Genomic DNA, 15,495 nt, shown 5'->3' on the forward strand with positions numbered 1-15,495 from the left:
ACAGAAAATCGTATCTCATATCTCACACACAAGAGATATTTATTGCCATTCATTGTCCTCACATACACACATACTCAAAGGAACGCCAGTAATACATTTATTTTACAAACAGTAGAAAAAGCACTTCTAAAAATGATGCTGATTGGTTTAGCATTAAAAAGTAATCAATCTCTGGTTAGCGGAGAAGCACACTGTGATCGTGAGTGAGGCTGATGGGTTTAGCTGTTTTTCTCTAGATGCATTCACTTTCCAAACAATGGTTCCCCTGGTTTATGACCACCTGCCCAAATGAGTCACAGTCAACTACTTTCAACCGCAAAAGTTTGATCTAATGTCCATTAAATGGTTTGTCTGCTGCTTATCTCGGCAACAGTGCTATACGAAACTGACCCGCACACAGATAAGGGTTAGAACATTTACGTAGACTGATTCAGTCTTGTGCTGCCCTTAGTAGACCTTTGTCATCTATACTGTCATTCTTTATAAAAAATCATGTAAGAAAGATTATGGGTTTCATGCCTTTGCCTCTGTACACAGACGAGTCAAACAACAGTCAAACCTGATCCTTTTCCCAGGTAATAAATCCAAAATCTCAGTGGAAATATAGACTGTTTGAAAATTAAAACCCTTAAAAAAAACCCTAACTGCAAAAGACTTGGTTCACAAACCAATAAACACTTCCAGTATCACAGTGTTAATATGTTCACATCTCAGCACATTAACTAGTTTACACTAGTGCATGCAGATTATATAGTAAACCAGAAACAGACCAGAAATACCTGGTTATCAGCACTATGATTATAATTTAGAATTAATATTATTCTGTTGCAAAAAACACTGAATCTTTTGTATACTGTTTTTCCATGAAAGTCAAGCAGCAATAAAAGAGTACAAAGGCCATATAAAACGTCCTTACTTGCTTTCTGTAGTGGGCTATACAGTTAAGAATCCAACCATCTTTGAACAGCCAAGGTTATAATCAGTTGTCGGCATAGACATTAGTAAAACACGTAGGAAATTAACCAAAAAGCCCCAATATGCTTCATGTGATATTTTTCCGAAATGTTTACTCTTAGTTAAATTTTGCAGGACTCTTAACTTATCAATACAACTGATCAATAACTATCCCTAAGAGTGATTAGACTTAACCTACGCTTGAGTCCTTTTTCCTAAAATTCGCTTACAAGGTTTACCTAAATTTTAAAAAAAGTTTGAACGATCCACAAGATCAGCCTGAGGTCCACATTGTCACATCACAGCGCAGGATCAGGGCAACTTTTACAACCTAGAATAATTATCCTGTACTTGATAAGTATCAAGTAAAATGCAGATATTGCAACAATGACCCAATCATTTTTTACCTGTAGTTATTTTGTAACATCGTAACATGGTTGTTGGCTATTAATCAGACAGCTAAGGAAACAGTTACATTATTATTAAAGACATGGATGTATATGATTGGACATTTCTATTTAGTGGTGAAAAAACTAACATTCTCATTCAATTCAGTGTAAATCAGTGGAGAAAATGTATATAGACCAGGTAACAGAAAAGAAAAGACTTCATAGAAGCAGAGAGCTCAATATTTGATACTCTAACTGAATGGATGTCCAGGCAAAGGTGAGGCCAAGTATGATGAACAAGAGTAAGTTACCATGCAAACTAACGCAATATGGCAACAGATGAATTAGATTTTTCAAGTGAAATGGGTCCTAGCAGGTTAAAAATTCATCCATCGATTTCTCCGGCCCGGATGGATGACAGCCAAGCCTCAGACAAGAATCACTGGGGCCTACTTGTTCGGCCAAGAATAGGGTTTGACTCTGATGAGGAAACGTGCTCTCCTTCTTCTACGGTGAACTCTGAGCCCTGATACTTCTGGAACATCACCACCATAAAGATAAGCATCCAGAAGAAGAAGTTCACCCACACTGCCACCTAGTCGAGACAAAAAGTAACAACAGGTGGGCAACAGGTGGCTGGGAGAAGGGGGGGGGGGGGGAAGTGAACGGCAAGGAGGTTAAAAAAACTGAAAAGGTTAAAGTTAAGTAAACATCTTATGTTACCATCACCATATTACATTTTTTTTTCCTTAAAAGTAAAATGTAAAAGGAGGATTGCTGGTAAATTACACTGGATCTTTTGGCCATTATTAATGTGCACACTGTGAATGCTGGCAGTACAGACCTCGGCACTGTGCAGGCCGGAGTAGAACCGCTCGCCGTTGTACGGGCTGATCCATGTCTTAGTCTGAGCATCTTCGCAACTGCAACACACACGCAGACATGATTACGGATACTTTCTGTGCAGCAACCATGCTCAAAAACATCTTCATGCTCATCTTCGTTACAGCGGCGCTTTCCAGAAACTGCCCTGGGAGCAATAAGGCACTTTAACGAATGAAACTAAATGCTGGAAGCACTGTAAATTAATGGGAAACACGAAGTTAATGACAGACAAGTGCCCACACTGCTTTGTATAAATAATTCAAAATCATTTTGGATTTGCATGCCTCGTAATACAGGTTAATTACGAATCATTACTGTCATCCACCCACCCAGCTATAAAAATCAATCAATCAGCTCTGATCTTCTTTGATAACAAAGAACTTTCCACTAGAGAACAGAGATAATTACCTGTTTATTACATTATAGTTATTTAACTGGGCCCGAGAGCGAGATCATTGATTTAAATAGCCCCGCTGTAGCCCATGGCTGCTGGGCTATCCTGCTGCTCACCTTTTTATGGCGCTATTGCGCAGTATGGAGTCACAGAGACGGTCTCTCCCAACCTTCAGGATGCACCCAGACACTAGGAGGAAGAAGAGAAAAATCCCACACACCCCGAGATTCACATTCATCCAAAGACGCGTCCTGGGAGACAGACAGGGGGTAACACATGACAGGTGTCGGTTAATGTCAAGAATCACCACAAGTTACCGCGGTTACTTTTGTTATATAACTGCCTCGTCTTGCAATATTTAAGCACATCGAGCTGTTGCTTTCAAACTGAGGAGGCAGCGGAGGCTTTCAGTGCGTCTGTAGTCACAGAATCACATTCATTCATGAGCGTGTTAAGACTTGCCAATTAAAGATAACAGTTTACAACAATAAACTAGAACATTCCTATACCATATACAGAGTTGGATAGAACTATTAGGAAACAGACACTTAAAGAGAAATTGCTTAATAGCAAAGGTAAATGTGAACCTTAAACCAAAGGGTACAAAGAAATACCTAGATCAGATAAACTCAGTTCTGGGGGACCTTTCATGTGCCAGACAAATGTGATAACCACCACACAATGGGAACTCACAAATACTTCTTATTACTGCCTACAGAAAACAACAGCAAATACAAAGACCATCACCCCACACCAAAATGATTGTGGGAAAATGGTGAGCAGGCCCTCACCTGCTGACTTCCTCGCCAATGCATTTGGTGTAGATCCAGTACAAGGTAAGTGAGAAGCAGTAGACCCCCACGAACACAGAAATGACGGAGACGAAGAAGCAGAGGGAGGTGGGGCTGGAGCCGTCCACCCCGAGGGACTGGGCCGTGGCGTTGTAGCTGACTGTGCCATAGAGCATGCAGCGGCCGGCAAACTCCCCCTACAGCACAGACTGAAGTGAGCATTGCTGCAGGCAATCGGATCACTCCGCTTGACACCCAGTAAGTACAAGGGGTGAGAACCTAAGAGTGAGTTCACAACAGCAGTGACAAAGGAGTGCAAATAAGTACGACGGTGCAGAACACAATGGTGATTGTAATCTCGTGATAAACAGTGCAAATTAGAAGAGAAAAATGCAATAAATATAGTGAACAGCCATGTGAATGTAAATATGGATGTGGTGGGAATGGACGGCAGAGCGGTTTCATTGACCAGAGTTGAGCATTCTGACTGCCCTATGGAAGGATCTGTCTCGGAGCCTGCTAGCCTGCTTTCTACTGGTTAGGGCTGGTTAGGGCTGGTTAGCGCTGGTTTGGGCCCGCATACTGCAGCCCTGCCGCCTGACCGTCACAGCGTGAACAGACTGGGGCTCAGGAGCCTCGGATCCTGGATGAAATTCAGTTCTTCTGCTCTCCAAAACGTTACTGATATCTTGCTGGCCGGCCAGAAGAACATCGCTTCAGTTCCCAAACCCCTCCTCAGAGGCACCTCGGCCATTCCATGTGTGTGTTATATTTTACCACCATCTCAATGAATAATGAGTCAGTAAGTCGAATAAGTTGGAGGTTATTAGCCATTAGATTAGCCATACGAGGTCTGCTAGCGGCCAAGTCGAAAGGTCGAGTTCACTGGACAGCTGCTGCAGGTGAAGAGCACTTATACATCATTTCTGTGACTCTCTAAGACCTTCTGCCTGGCACTGTGTGTCTAGGAGGAAGGGAAACTCCCTTTAGATGATTTTAAGCCTTGGATGCCATTTCAGTGGCTGTAGGTGATAGAGACCGTACTGTACAATGTGTCAGCTGTTATTATTATCCTGCAGTGCCTTGCATAGAGCAGACGAATGGATGTATACTCCATTGATGTGCACAGACAGCAGGTGCTTGAACAGGGCCCCCCCAAGTAAATCTGGCCATCACTAGATTTTCTTTGTCAGTTATTACAATCGTTTGGGCAAAAGGGGCAGGTGCACAGGCAGCCTCTCCCCCCCCCCCCGACCGGTTCACACAGTTATTTACACATCACCTATACATAATGTTAGATATTTTTCATCCGTTATTCGTTTAAATTAAGACTCCTGCTTAAAGGTACAACCGCGGAGCTCTTCCGTTCCATGAACACCATTTCTCAGGGCTGGGATGATAACTCGGTGGACAAGGCTGGGAATTTTATGTATTTCCTCCTACAGTCCAAAAACACGCAACTGGTGGTGAACTGCCAACTGCAAAGTACTCCGAATATTTGTCCTAAAAAAGAGCAGCGTCCCATCCAAAGCTTCGGCCCTTTGCCCAATGCTGACTGACGTCGACTCCAGTTACTACACTAAGGGGAAGGAGTCGCTAGCAGATCACATGACGGAAAATCGCAAAGCATATTTAAACTCACGGAAGTCATAGATTTTTTTTGCTTTAATAAAAGTGGTTATAGTTTTCAGACTTATTTTATAAATATATACATTTGGAAATCCATGCATTTTTCACACCCTTGCGAACTGCTGACGTTTAAGCACGCAGGAGCTGAGTGGGTTTACGGATCGTTGAGTGTAAAATGCGGGCGAGAATCTCATTTCGAGACAAGCAGGAAATCCCCCCCTCCACTTTAATGGTGGTAATCATATGATCACTCAGTTTGTTTCACGCCACTAAAACAGTTCTCTGCGCTGAAATCCCGAATGCAGTGTGGCTGGCAAAAAGTGATCGAGCAGCATAATGCTGTCATCCAGCTGTATATCCAAATAAAACGCCATGCAAAGGACAAGAGAGTCAGTTCGACAAAATGAAACCACGGAAAACGTGCTCAGCTATTATTTTCCCGAGTCGTATAGTATGCTTCAGATTATTCCTATAACTATATAACATTAACTATTACTAACTGTAAAAGAGTGAAAGTATTGCGTGCGTTGCTTTCGGAATACACTAACTTTGGCTTTAAAGTACTGCGCACACTGATATATGTGTTTCTGATCATATGCGACATTAATGACGAAGGGGAAGGTTGGGGTTTAACGCGGAAAAATTATGTACATCCATCCACTTAAATATATACATGCATATTAAGTTGTTCACTTGAAACGCAAACTGGAATAAAGATCAAATACTATTTATAAGGGAATTGCTTGTATGAAGCTTATTTAATTAATATGACAGCATGGATGGCAGAACGACAAAAGGCCGAAGTGTACAGACTAAAACTTTTCATTTGGGTTTTACCTGTACGATGGTAAGCGAGGCTGCAGTGACGATTCCGCAGATGAAGCAGCTGGCATGCAGCAGCAGCTCCACAGTGACCAGCCTCGGCAGCGCCATCTCCTTCACCTCCGACACGTGCGCGCGCTCGGGAAGCGCCGGCGGCGCGCATCCTATGAAGGGAGCAAAGGGGGCAATGCAATAAAGCGATTACCTCCTGTGTTACTTACTGCCTTGGTACGGGGGGACAGATTTAGAGTTTTGCAGTATTTAAAATTCTTCGAGAGGATAACAACATTTTTGTGTTCACGAATGCAAGAATAGTTACCCTCGTGAGGCTTTACAACTTTTTATTGTTCATATTGTTGCGCTGTCAGCTTGGTGAAACATGCTTAAAACACGCAGAAGCGCTCAAGACAGACAAATGCTTTATTGTGCAAAACTGCCAGAGAATACCAGCAGCAGTCTGGAAAGGGGAAGTCACTTCTCATCAGCACACACATCTAACACCATGGGGGGGGGGGGGGGGGCGGGGGGTCAAGGATAAAAGGCAGTGTGTGATCGGGGTTTTTCTCCGGTCCAGTGGGAGGGGCCGCCCCTCCTCAGTGAGGCAGTGGAGTGGTTTGGTGGTGGAGACACACACAGGCTATTAAGAACATCGTCAAAATCCGCAGCGTGGATGAAAAGGTCATCGAGGCAGATGACACTGGCTGTGGGGCATGGTGGCCTGCACTCACGGCGTCTACCCCCCCTCGAAGGTGGCTGGGGTGTCACAGAGCCCGCATGGCACCACCTGAGAGTGCCATGAACTGCCACCGATGGTGAACGCGATCTTAGGTCGGGCATCCGGAGCCGTTCAACATGCCAGTAGCTACTTCGGAAGTGTGAAGAGCCGAAACAAGTCTACCCAGTGACGTCGTCTTCTGCTCCACTGACTGACGCTTTGCAAGTGCCAGCCAATGAGATCACAGCTAGATGAGCTGGGCATCTCCGATATCGATGTGGTGCTGGACGAGCACAGGTGGGCAGCACTTATCATACTGGGTGGCGAAGATGTCCAGTTGCCAATCCAGAAAAGTCCTCAACCAGCATTGCTGCTCAGCTATCAAGCCTATGCTGATCCTTTGCCGCTGCTCATTCACTGCCTGTGCTGTTTCTGGGAGGGTCTCGCTGCTGCCCTTGCGCTGCACTGCGGGACTTGGCTGCGCATCGGTGTCTGCTGGAACAGTGGAGGCTCCTTACACCATAGTTTGCTGACAGAAGGTCATCATACCCTCACTGCAGTGGGACTGGCTGCAGGCACGTTGGCGTTTGCTCCCAGGCAGCATAAGACGTCCGGCACGCTGATGCCAGCATCCCTCATGCAGACCCGCCACACCCCCTGCTCCACTCGCCCCACCAGCGTGATGTGGAACTGCCACCTCCCTTTCACTGGGATGCACGTGCGAGTTACGGAGGTGAGCCACCCTCAGGTCACATCCCACCCAGGGGGGGCCAGCTGGTTCGTGTCTGGGAGGACACCAGGGCAGATGAGGGTGACGGTGGACCACCTGTCCACCAGGGCTCGGCAGTGGCTACTCTCCACAATGCAGTACACATACAGCAGAGGTAAAACTCCAGGATCTCTTTCCTGCTGTAATACAAGGGCCGGGATGTGTGCTACTGCGGAGGTAAACTAGCTCTTTCGGGTAGTGTGGTGTGGGGGTGGGGTGGGGGTGCACTAGACCTATCAGTTTGCCCCTAGAAGGCTTGGCGCTCGGTTCTGGGGTCTCCGGTTTACCGCTGCCCCTCTCCGCCGCCATCTGGGACACCCCACCCATAGCTTATGGAGGAGAGGATTCCTTTGCCAACCTGGCATCCCACTTCTGACACCGGTGCTGCAATGTCAGCTCAGTCAGACAGGCTTAAAAAACACAATCAGAAGCACTGAAGACACACAAACGCTTTATTGTGCTCGACTGCCTGAAGATACTAGCAGTGGCACAGACAGGGGAAGCCAGCAGTGCACACATCACCACCACTGGGGGGGGGGGGTTACCGTATTAGGTGCATAGTCCAAATCAGCAGGAGGTTCTGGTCAGGTAGTAACCAATGGGAAGAAAGTTAAACCAAACCAATTATCCTGCCCTTAGATCTTTGAAATTGTTGTATTTTTTAACTATAAATTAAATTGCTGTTAAAGTAGTTGCTCGGCTCAGCTGTAATGTCAAATAAGATGTATTAGTCATCCATCCATCCATCCATCCATCCATCCATCCATCCATCCATCCATTTTCCAAACCACTTATCCTACTGGGTCAGGGGGGGTACGGAGCCTATCCCGGAAGCAATGGGCACGAGGCTGTATTAGTTATCATTTTTTAAAATTAATTTACTGATTTACTAATAAAAAAAATGAATTTGATATTTCTAGTAAATTGAGTGCCCCCCCCCCCCCCACCCAGCCACCCACCTTCTGGAAAACAAACATAGTCCCTGCATGTGAGTGGCTTAGCCTCTGCGGGAGTGGAAGAGCCCTGGTTTGAGTTCTGGCCTTAGCAGGGTAGACACACGTCCGTGGGCCCTGATCCCCCAGCCGCAGGGGTGCTGCCCGCTGGCCGAGCCTGTGATCCCCAAACTCTCTCCTGTGTCCCGGGAGTAAGATGGGGCAGGCGAAGCATTCGAATCTAGCGGCATTTGTGCAAATTGCAAGAAAAACATGAAATACAGCCACAGAAAAAGAGACCCACCGCACAATTTTTTGTTTCACTCATTTCTCAGTGTATGGGTGTGTGTCTGTGAATAATATACTTTTTTTTGCAAACTGTAGCCTGGTTCTTCTCTGCTTCTCATTAATAAAGAGCTTCTTCCTTGCTTTATGGGACTTCAGTCCTGCTTCTCAGAGATACGAACTGTCCTAGCCGTGCACTTCACACCTGCACTTAATGCTTCCCATTCCTTTGAAGGTCACTTGATGTCAATCACTGATTCATGTGAAACTGTTGGATAACTTGACGGTCGTCTCTGGCATTAGAATATCGCTTCCACCTTTTATCTGGCTGGTTTCTGGTCCTTCCCAGTGTCTCCTGCTTCACCTTATTCTTATGTACTGCTGTCTCAGAATTTTTGAACCTGGAAGTTCAAGTTTCTGCCGGCAGAGCTGGGATTAAACCAGGATTTAAAAGTTTTAAATATTTTGTTTTAAATATAGAGTGGTCTCTTAATTTTTTCCATGGCTGTATATGTGTGTGTGTTATATATGTTTATATATATATATATATATATATATATATATGCACAACCGTGCATTTACATTGTAAATCGAAAATATTTCCCATAGATTGAATGTATTTTCGTAAGCACCTGCCGCAAGAGTGGATGTCATGCAAACTGTGGACTTCCCTTATTTATGCCTTATTTGTGCCTTATTTGTGCCTTATTTCTGCCATATTTGTCTCTGCCAGTGCGCTGTTCATAAAAGTATCATTTCCGTTCCTTTTTTATAAATTGTCCCCACTTTACTATTAAACATGACCCATCATGCAAATCCTGTTACACACACACACACACACACACACACAAACGCTGCCTTGCAAAGGTATTGAACCCTCCTTGAAATGATCAGATTTTCCTGAATTTGTAGTGATACATACACACAGTACCTGCAGTACAGGTCGTCGTCGACTTTTAAGACGGTGATTGGTTACGACTGACCAGTCGCAAGTCCTTATGGTCGTAAGTCGGCCCTTTATTCTATACGTAACAATTGTTCTATGTTTAATATACTGTATAATAAAATGATATGATCTTTAGGTCGTATTTTTTGCTTCCAGCCTTTTTTAGCCTTTTTATCACTGTGTGTGTGTGGGGGGGGGGGGGGGGGCTGTCATACACTCACACTGGGCAACACGACCTGTATATTTATTGCAAACTCATAGTCTCTCGTAGTAAATTTTCAAAATCCGCTATTTGTCAGCAAATCTTTTAGGAAAAACCAAGAACTGAAAATGCCGCCGTTTTAAACCCCATCGGTCTGAAAGCTCCAGACAAACAGTTAAAGGACATTCACACTATTTACCATTATGCTATTACTGAGGACACGGCTGCACCTGTTATAAAACACCCCCCACATGGGCAGAAACTGAAACTTGGGAAGAAGTTCAACTTTCAGTAGGACAATCAACCTAAACACAAAGCCAAAGGCACACAGGAGTGATAAAGGAAAATAATTTTTATAAGACTTTCTCATGACTTCTTAAAAAAGTGCAATGCTAGCATGCTAACGTTTTGGCTTAGATGCCTGAAATTACTGCTTGAAGTGAAGACATCAGGAAAAGGAGAACAATCTTGTGCTCTTCATTCCTGACCCTGTCCATGCGGCTGACCAGGCATGGAGGCCTGTTGTCAGCATCACAGGATTTGTATTAATATCTGAACAGAGTTTTATCAGGGCCATAAACGATAAGAGCCACTTAAGTATGCTTCTGTCATAGCTGTACAGGTAGATAAGCACAGGTAGAGAGCTGACCTAAACACAGCAACTCTGAGGTACAGGGATGCGATGCTGTAGCCAGCACTGTCATAAATCTTAAAATACATAACCATGTAAGTATAAAACAACATATTAATGTCCGACTGAATCCTGACCGGTGCCTTATTTCAGAAACAGCACCTCCAGGTCCTTTGTAATGTTTGGCAATATTAATATATATTTGTAGTCATAACTGACTAATTTTGTGATTTGTAGTCCTGTTGTTTTTTTGTTGTTCTGTTTGCCATATGGACTTTTGATTGGCTTTTCCAGGTTGACGGTGGTGGTGGTTGGTGGATGTTTCCTTCATGCTCTCTCATGCTCGGTCTGGGTTGCTGTGGCACAGTGTGTGTCTCTGTGCTTCAGCACTCTCTGTGTCAGCAATGATGGTGTGATGCTTCTGAAACTCAGACCACAAACCGCGATACAAACGTTCACAATCTCTTGACACAGTTCCGGAAGACTGAACCCCCGATATCCTCTCCCCCCCAGCCTGCAACCAACCAGTTGAGTAAAAAGAGCCACATTCACAGAGAACTAAACTGGTTTGTCGAAACAAAACCTTTGTCTGGATTTAGACTTTCTGACTGACTGTTTGTACCGTTTTTTACCTGCACTTATGTGGCTGACACTTTTTGTCCAAAGCTAAAAGAGACAGACTTGGGCTTAGAGCAAAGGGTCGGCCAGCACTGCTGGGGCAGATGGGCTCAAGGGCCCCATGGTAATAAAATAACTCCACCAGCCGAGGGATCTGAACCCATATGGACCCGGAGAACTGACCCACTGAGCCACAGCACCCAGGACAAATACCTGCCAAAAGGTCCTGGGACGCTGTCACTTTATAACTACAGCATTCTGCTCTAACTACAAACAATAAGCCCCAGACTCCTGTTACGCTGCATAGCATAGAAAATGGGTGAGACAGCTGAAGCCCCTGGGCTTCAGCCCAGGTAACCCCACGCATTACAGCAGCCCTGGTAACCCCACGCATTACAGCAGCCCAGGTAACCCCACGCATTACAGCAGCCCTGGTAACCCCATGCATTACAGCAGCCCTGGTAACCCCACGCATTACAGCAGCCCTGGTAACCCCATGCATTACAGCAGCCCAGGTAACCCCATGCATTACAGCAGCCCTGGTAACCCCACGCATTACAGCAGCCCTGGTAACCCCACGCATTACAGCAGCCCAGGTAACCCCACGCATTACAGCAGCCCTGGTAACCCCACGCATTACAGCAGCCCAGGTAACCCCACGCATTACAGCAGCCCTGGTAACCCCACGCATTACAGCAGCCCAGGTAACCCCACGCATTACAGCAGCCCTGGTAACCCCACGCATTACAGCAGCCCAGGTAACCCCACGCATTACAGCAGCCCAGGTAACCCCACGCATTACAGCAGCCCAGGTAACCCCACGCATTACAGCAGCCCAGGTAACCCCACGCATTACAGCAGCCCTGGTAACCCCACGCATTACAGCAGCCCAGGTAACCCCACGCATTACAGCAGCCCTGGTAACCCCACGCATTACAGCAGCCCAGGTAACCCCATGCATTACAGCAGCCCAGGTAATCCCATGCATTACAGCAGCCCTGGTAACCCCACGCATTACAGCAGCCCAGGTAACCCCATGCATTACAGCAGCCCTGGTAACCCCATGCATTACAGCAGCCCTGGTAACCCCATGCATTACAGCAGCCCTGGTAACCCCACGCATTACAGCAGCCCTGGTAACCCCACGCATTACAGCAGCCCTGGTAACCCCACGCATTACAGCAGCCCAGGTAACCCCACGCATTACAGCAGCCCAGGTAACCTCACGCATTACAGCAGCCCAGGTAACCCCACGCATTACAGCAGCCCTGGTAACCCCATGCATTACAGCAGCCCTGGTAACCCCATGCATTACAGCAGCCCAGGTAACCCCATGCATTACAGCAGCCCTGGTAACCCCATGCATTACAGCAGCCCTGGTAACCCCACGCATTACAGCAGCCCTGGTAACCCCACGCATTACAGCAGCCCAGGTAACCCCACGCATTACAGCAGCCCTGGTAACCCCACGCATTACAGCAGCCCAGGTAACCCCACGCATTACAGCAGCCCTGGTAACCCCATGCATTACAGCAGCCCAGGTAACCCCATGCATTACAGCAGGCCTGGAGATAAAAAAAAAAACAACTTTTTTCCACCACAGTGATAAATGTTCTCAGTTCTCTTACTTCTCTCAAAATGATGACACACATCAATAAGATAAAATACAAAAATAAAAATAAAATCCATCTCATCTATCCATCCATCCATCCATTTTCCAAACCGCTTATCCTACTGGGTCACAGGGGGGTCTGGAGCCTATCCCGGAAACAATGGGCACGAGGCAGGGAACAACCCAGGATGGGGGGCCAGCCCATCGCAGGGCACACTCACACACTCAAACCTACGGGCAATTTAGCAACTCCAATTAGCCTCAGCATGTTTTTGGACTGTGGGGGGAAACCGGAGTACCCGGAGGAAACCCCACGACATGGGGAGAACATGCAAACTCCACACACATGTGACCCAGGCGGAGACTCGAACCCAGGCTGCAGAGGTGTGAGGCAACAGTGCTAACCACTGCACCACCATGCCGCCCCCCCATCTCATCTATTGTTCACCTAATCTATTGTATTGACTTTATATTGTTGTTATTGAATTTTATAAAGACGGTGCCAGACTGCAGTGCTACTTTGGAGGTCCCTTCAGAGCAGACAGGATGTCAGTCTTAGAAATTCTGAGGCTGGAAGCAACCTGCCGTGAAGCCTTCTGCCAGCAGAGCCAGGATTAAACCAGGATTTAAAAATGCAGATTAAAAAATAAATAAAGTGGTTTTAATTTTTTCCCCGGTATGAAAAGTCTGTAAGTATAGTTATGACACTGTAACAACTTAGGAGTTATATTTCACATGATGTCTTTTATTTTGTTAATAACAGCATATTTCAATAAAAATGCAATGGAAGTGTCTTACAAATTGAGGTCAAGAAATGTTTTAATTCTACAGTTTTTCTCAGTGATATGACTTGAGATGGGATCCTTTGCACTTCTCTTTGGTCTTAAGTCAGACTTAAGCTACAAATTCTTTCAAAACTAAAATGCAAAAACCATTTAAACTCAATAAGTAAGTGACACAAAATGCAAGACAAAAAAAAAATCAAAGGGTTTCCCTCTTGACAGGTACAAAAGAGCAGGGGGTTTCCAATATCTGGGATCCCAGTTTGATCTCCCCCAGGCCACAATAGCGGTCAGTAGGAGCCCTTAGAGCACTGGCACTGGGCGGCTCGCCGGCTGCGTTACTCTGCCTCTCACCGCTCTACAGACACGTCTGCTGTCAGCCGGGCAGCCACAGGGCAGTGAGCCCAGCCTGTAGCACTTTCCACCAAGTCTGCTACGTGGGTCATTGTACCTTTAGCTGGGAGAGCAGGACATGTGGCTGACAGGACATATTACAGGGTTGGTATGCTGTGGCCGTCGGCCTGCTCAGGTCGGTGGGGGCATTTTACTGTACTTTGGTGGGGGGAGACCTGAGCTGGGATTAACTGGCCATTTTAGACAACCAGGGTGAAAATTAAAGAGGAAAACAAAAAGTATAGTTTTTTTTTGTCAACCTGATAATCTGTGATGCAAAAACCACACAAATCCAAGTAATTGGTATAAAACTACAAATTCTTCACAGGAAAATGGAATGAAAATCAATCAATAAAAAAAATAATAATTAAAATGTATTCCATTTCCTCACATGGCACATATTGTGTTCTTGGAGACTGTAACCCTAATACTACACTTTGCATAAACACTTTTTCATACATAACGTCCTTCTTGTGCCAAAGGTGCCGCTCAGGCTATACCCTGACCTCCCCGTACACCACCTCCGGTTCAGCCCTCTTCTCTCTCCTGCTCTTTTTCTTGTTAAATGTGACCTGGGCGTACGTCATTTCTTCAGTGTCAGGTTTGATCTCTAGGTGGAAAGAGATCAGAGAGTCAGGTTATTCTAACAGTTATGTGCCAGCAATATAAACGTAGCTGTTAAGTTCCAGTGTGCAGTGAATGCAGCTGTTTCATTCCTGACCTTCTGCCTGCACATGGGGTCTCTTCCTGCAGTAACTGTAAACCCCCACTGTCAATACGAGGACTAGGACCACTGTTCCCAGTGCGGCAAAAAGCATCGGCATCATATCAACTGCTGGAAAAGAAAACACTTATTTTCCAGCAAGCATATCCTGTACATATTTATCTTTTGTATCCTTATGAAGTAATATAACAGACCAGTGCTAAACAATAACGATAATAATAATAATAATAATAATAATAATAATAATAATAATATTTACACTTACAATGATTATCATTTTTTTTTCCTGTTTGCTGGCTACTCGCATTACAAACAGCAGCCAGTGTCTTTCTCCCATCGACAGTGAAGAATATTTTCATATTATATAACAGAGAAGGGTTCACTGCAGCATTCATTCGTACTGCGATCTCTGTACCATTAGTCAAGGTGCAGTTTACAACTGGTCCAAGTCCTGTGGTTTCAAATGATATGCAGTGAGATATGCTAACCAACCAAATGATGCATTATTCAGTCATTATTTAAGAAGAAAAGAGTTTAGACCTAATCAGTCACGTAGTGGGGAAAAAATGAGAAAATAAATGGTCCACAGGATTCATTTTTACCCCAGTTTAATCCCCCATTGGGATCAAAGTATCTCCAGATCCATTCCTGTATTACAGTGACAAAACTCACTGTACATTTTGCTGCAGATCATTTCGGTAGCAGATTATTGATTCAGTGCCAGTAAAGGTCCCTTATTTAGCGTGATCATTCAGAGACCTGCATGCCTGCAGTAATGTAACACTGGATTGACCTGCGCAGTTGGGGAGCGTCACTGCGGCCTTTTCCTCGCTGACGTTATTCTTGGCCGTACAGGTGAGGCTTCCGGACGTGTTCTTTCCCAGAATGACGGCCCCTTTCCCATCGTCATAAACAGGCCTGGAGTTATTCAGGAGCAAACCATCCAGATTCCAGGAGTACTGGGGATTATCCCCCGCGGAGGAGCAGGACACCCTCAGCTCTCCGTGGGGCAGGCAGAGTGA

General features: G+C 45.5%; 1 protein-coding gene across 1 annotated transcript; it reads right to left on the reverse strand.

Annotated features, from left to right (window-relative positions):
• Positions 1 to 22: 22 nt before the first annotated feature.
• Positions 23 to 6,019, reverse strand: tmem179ba (transmembrane protein 179Ba). Its single transcript, XM_049029055.1, has 5 exons — positions 5,880 to 6,019; positions 3,414 to 3,610; positions 2,739 to 2,873; positions 2,188 to 2,266; positions 23 to 1,938 (listed from the first exon to the last, which is right to left on the reverse strand). The coding sequence occupies exons 1-5, from the start codon at positions 5,973 to 5,975 to the stop codon at positions 1,783 to 1,785; spliced, it is 663 nt and encodes a 220-aa protein (XP_048885012.1). The 5' UTR covers positions 5,976 to 6,019; the 3' UTR covers positions 23 to 1,782.
• Positions 6,020 to 15,495: the final 9,476 nt, after the last annotated feature.

Source organism: Brienomyrus brachyistius, chromosome 10, assembly GCF_023856365.1.
Source record: "Brienomyrus brachyistius isolate T26 chromosome 10, BBRACH_0.4, whole genome shotgun sequence".
Taxonomy (NCBI): domain Eukaryota; kingdom Metazoa; phylum Chordata; class Actinopteri; order Osteoglossiformes; family Mormyridae; genus Brienomyrus; species Brienomyrus brachyistius.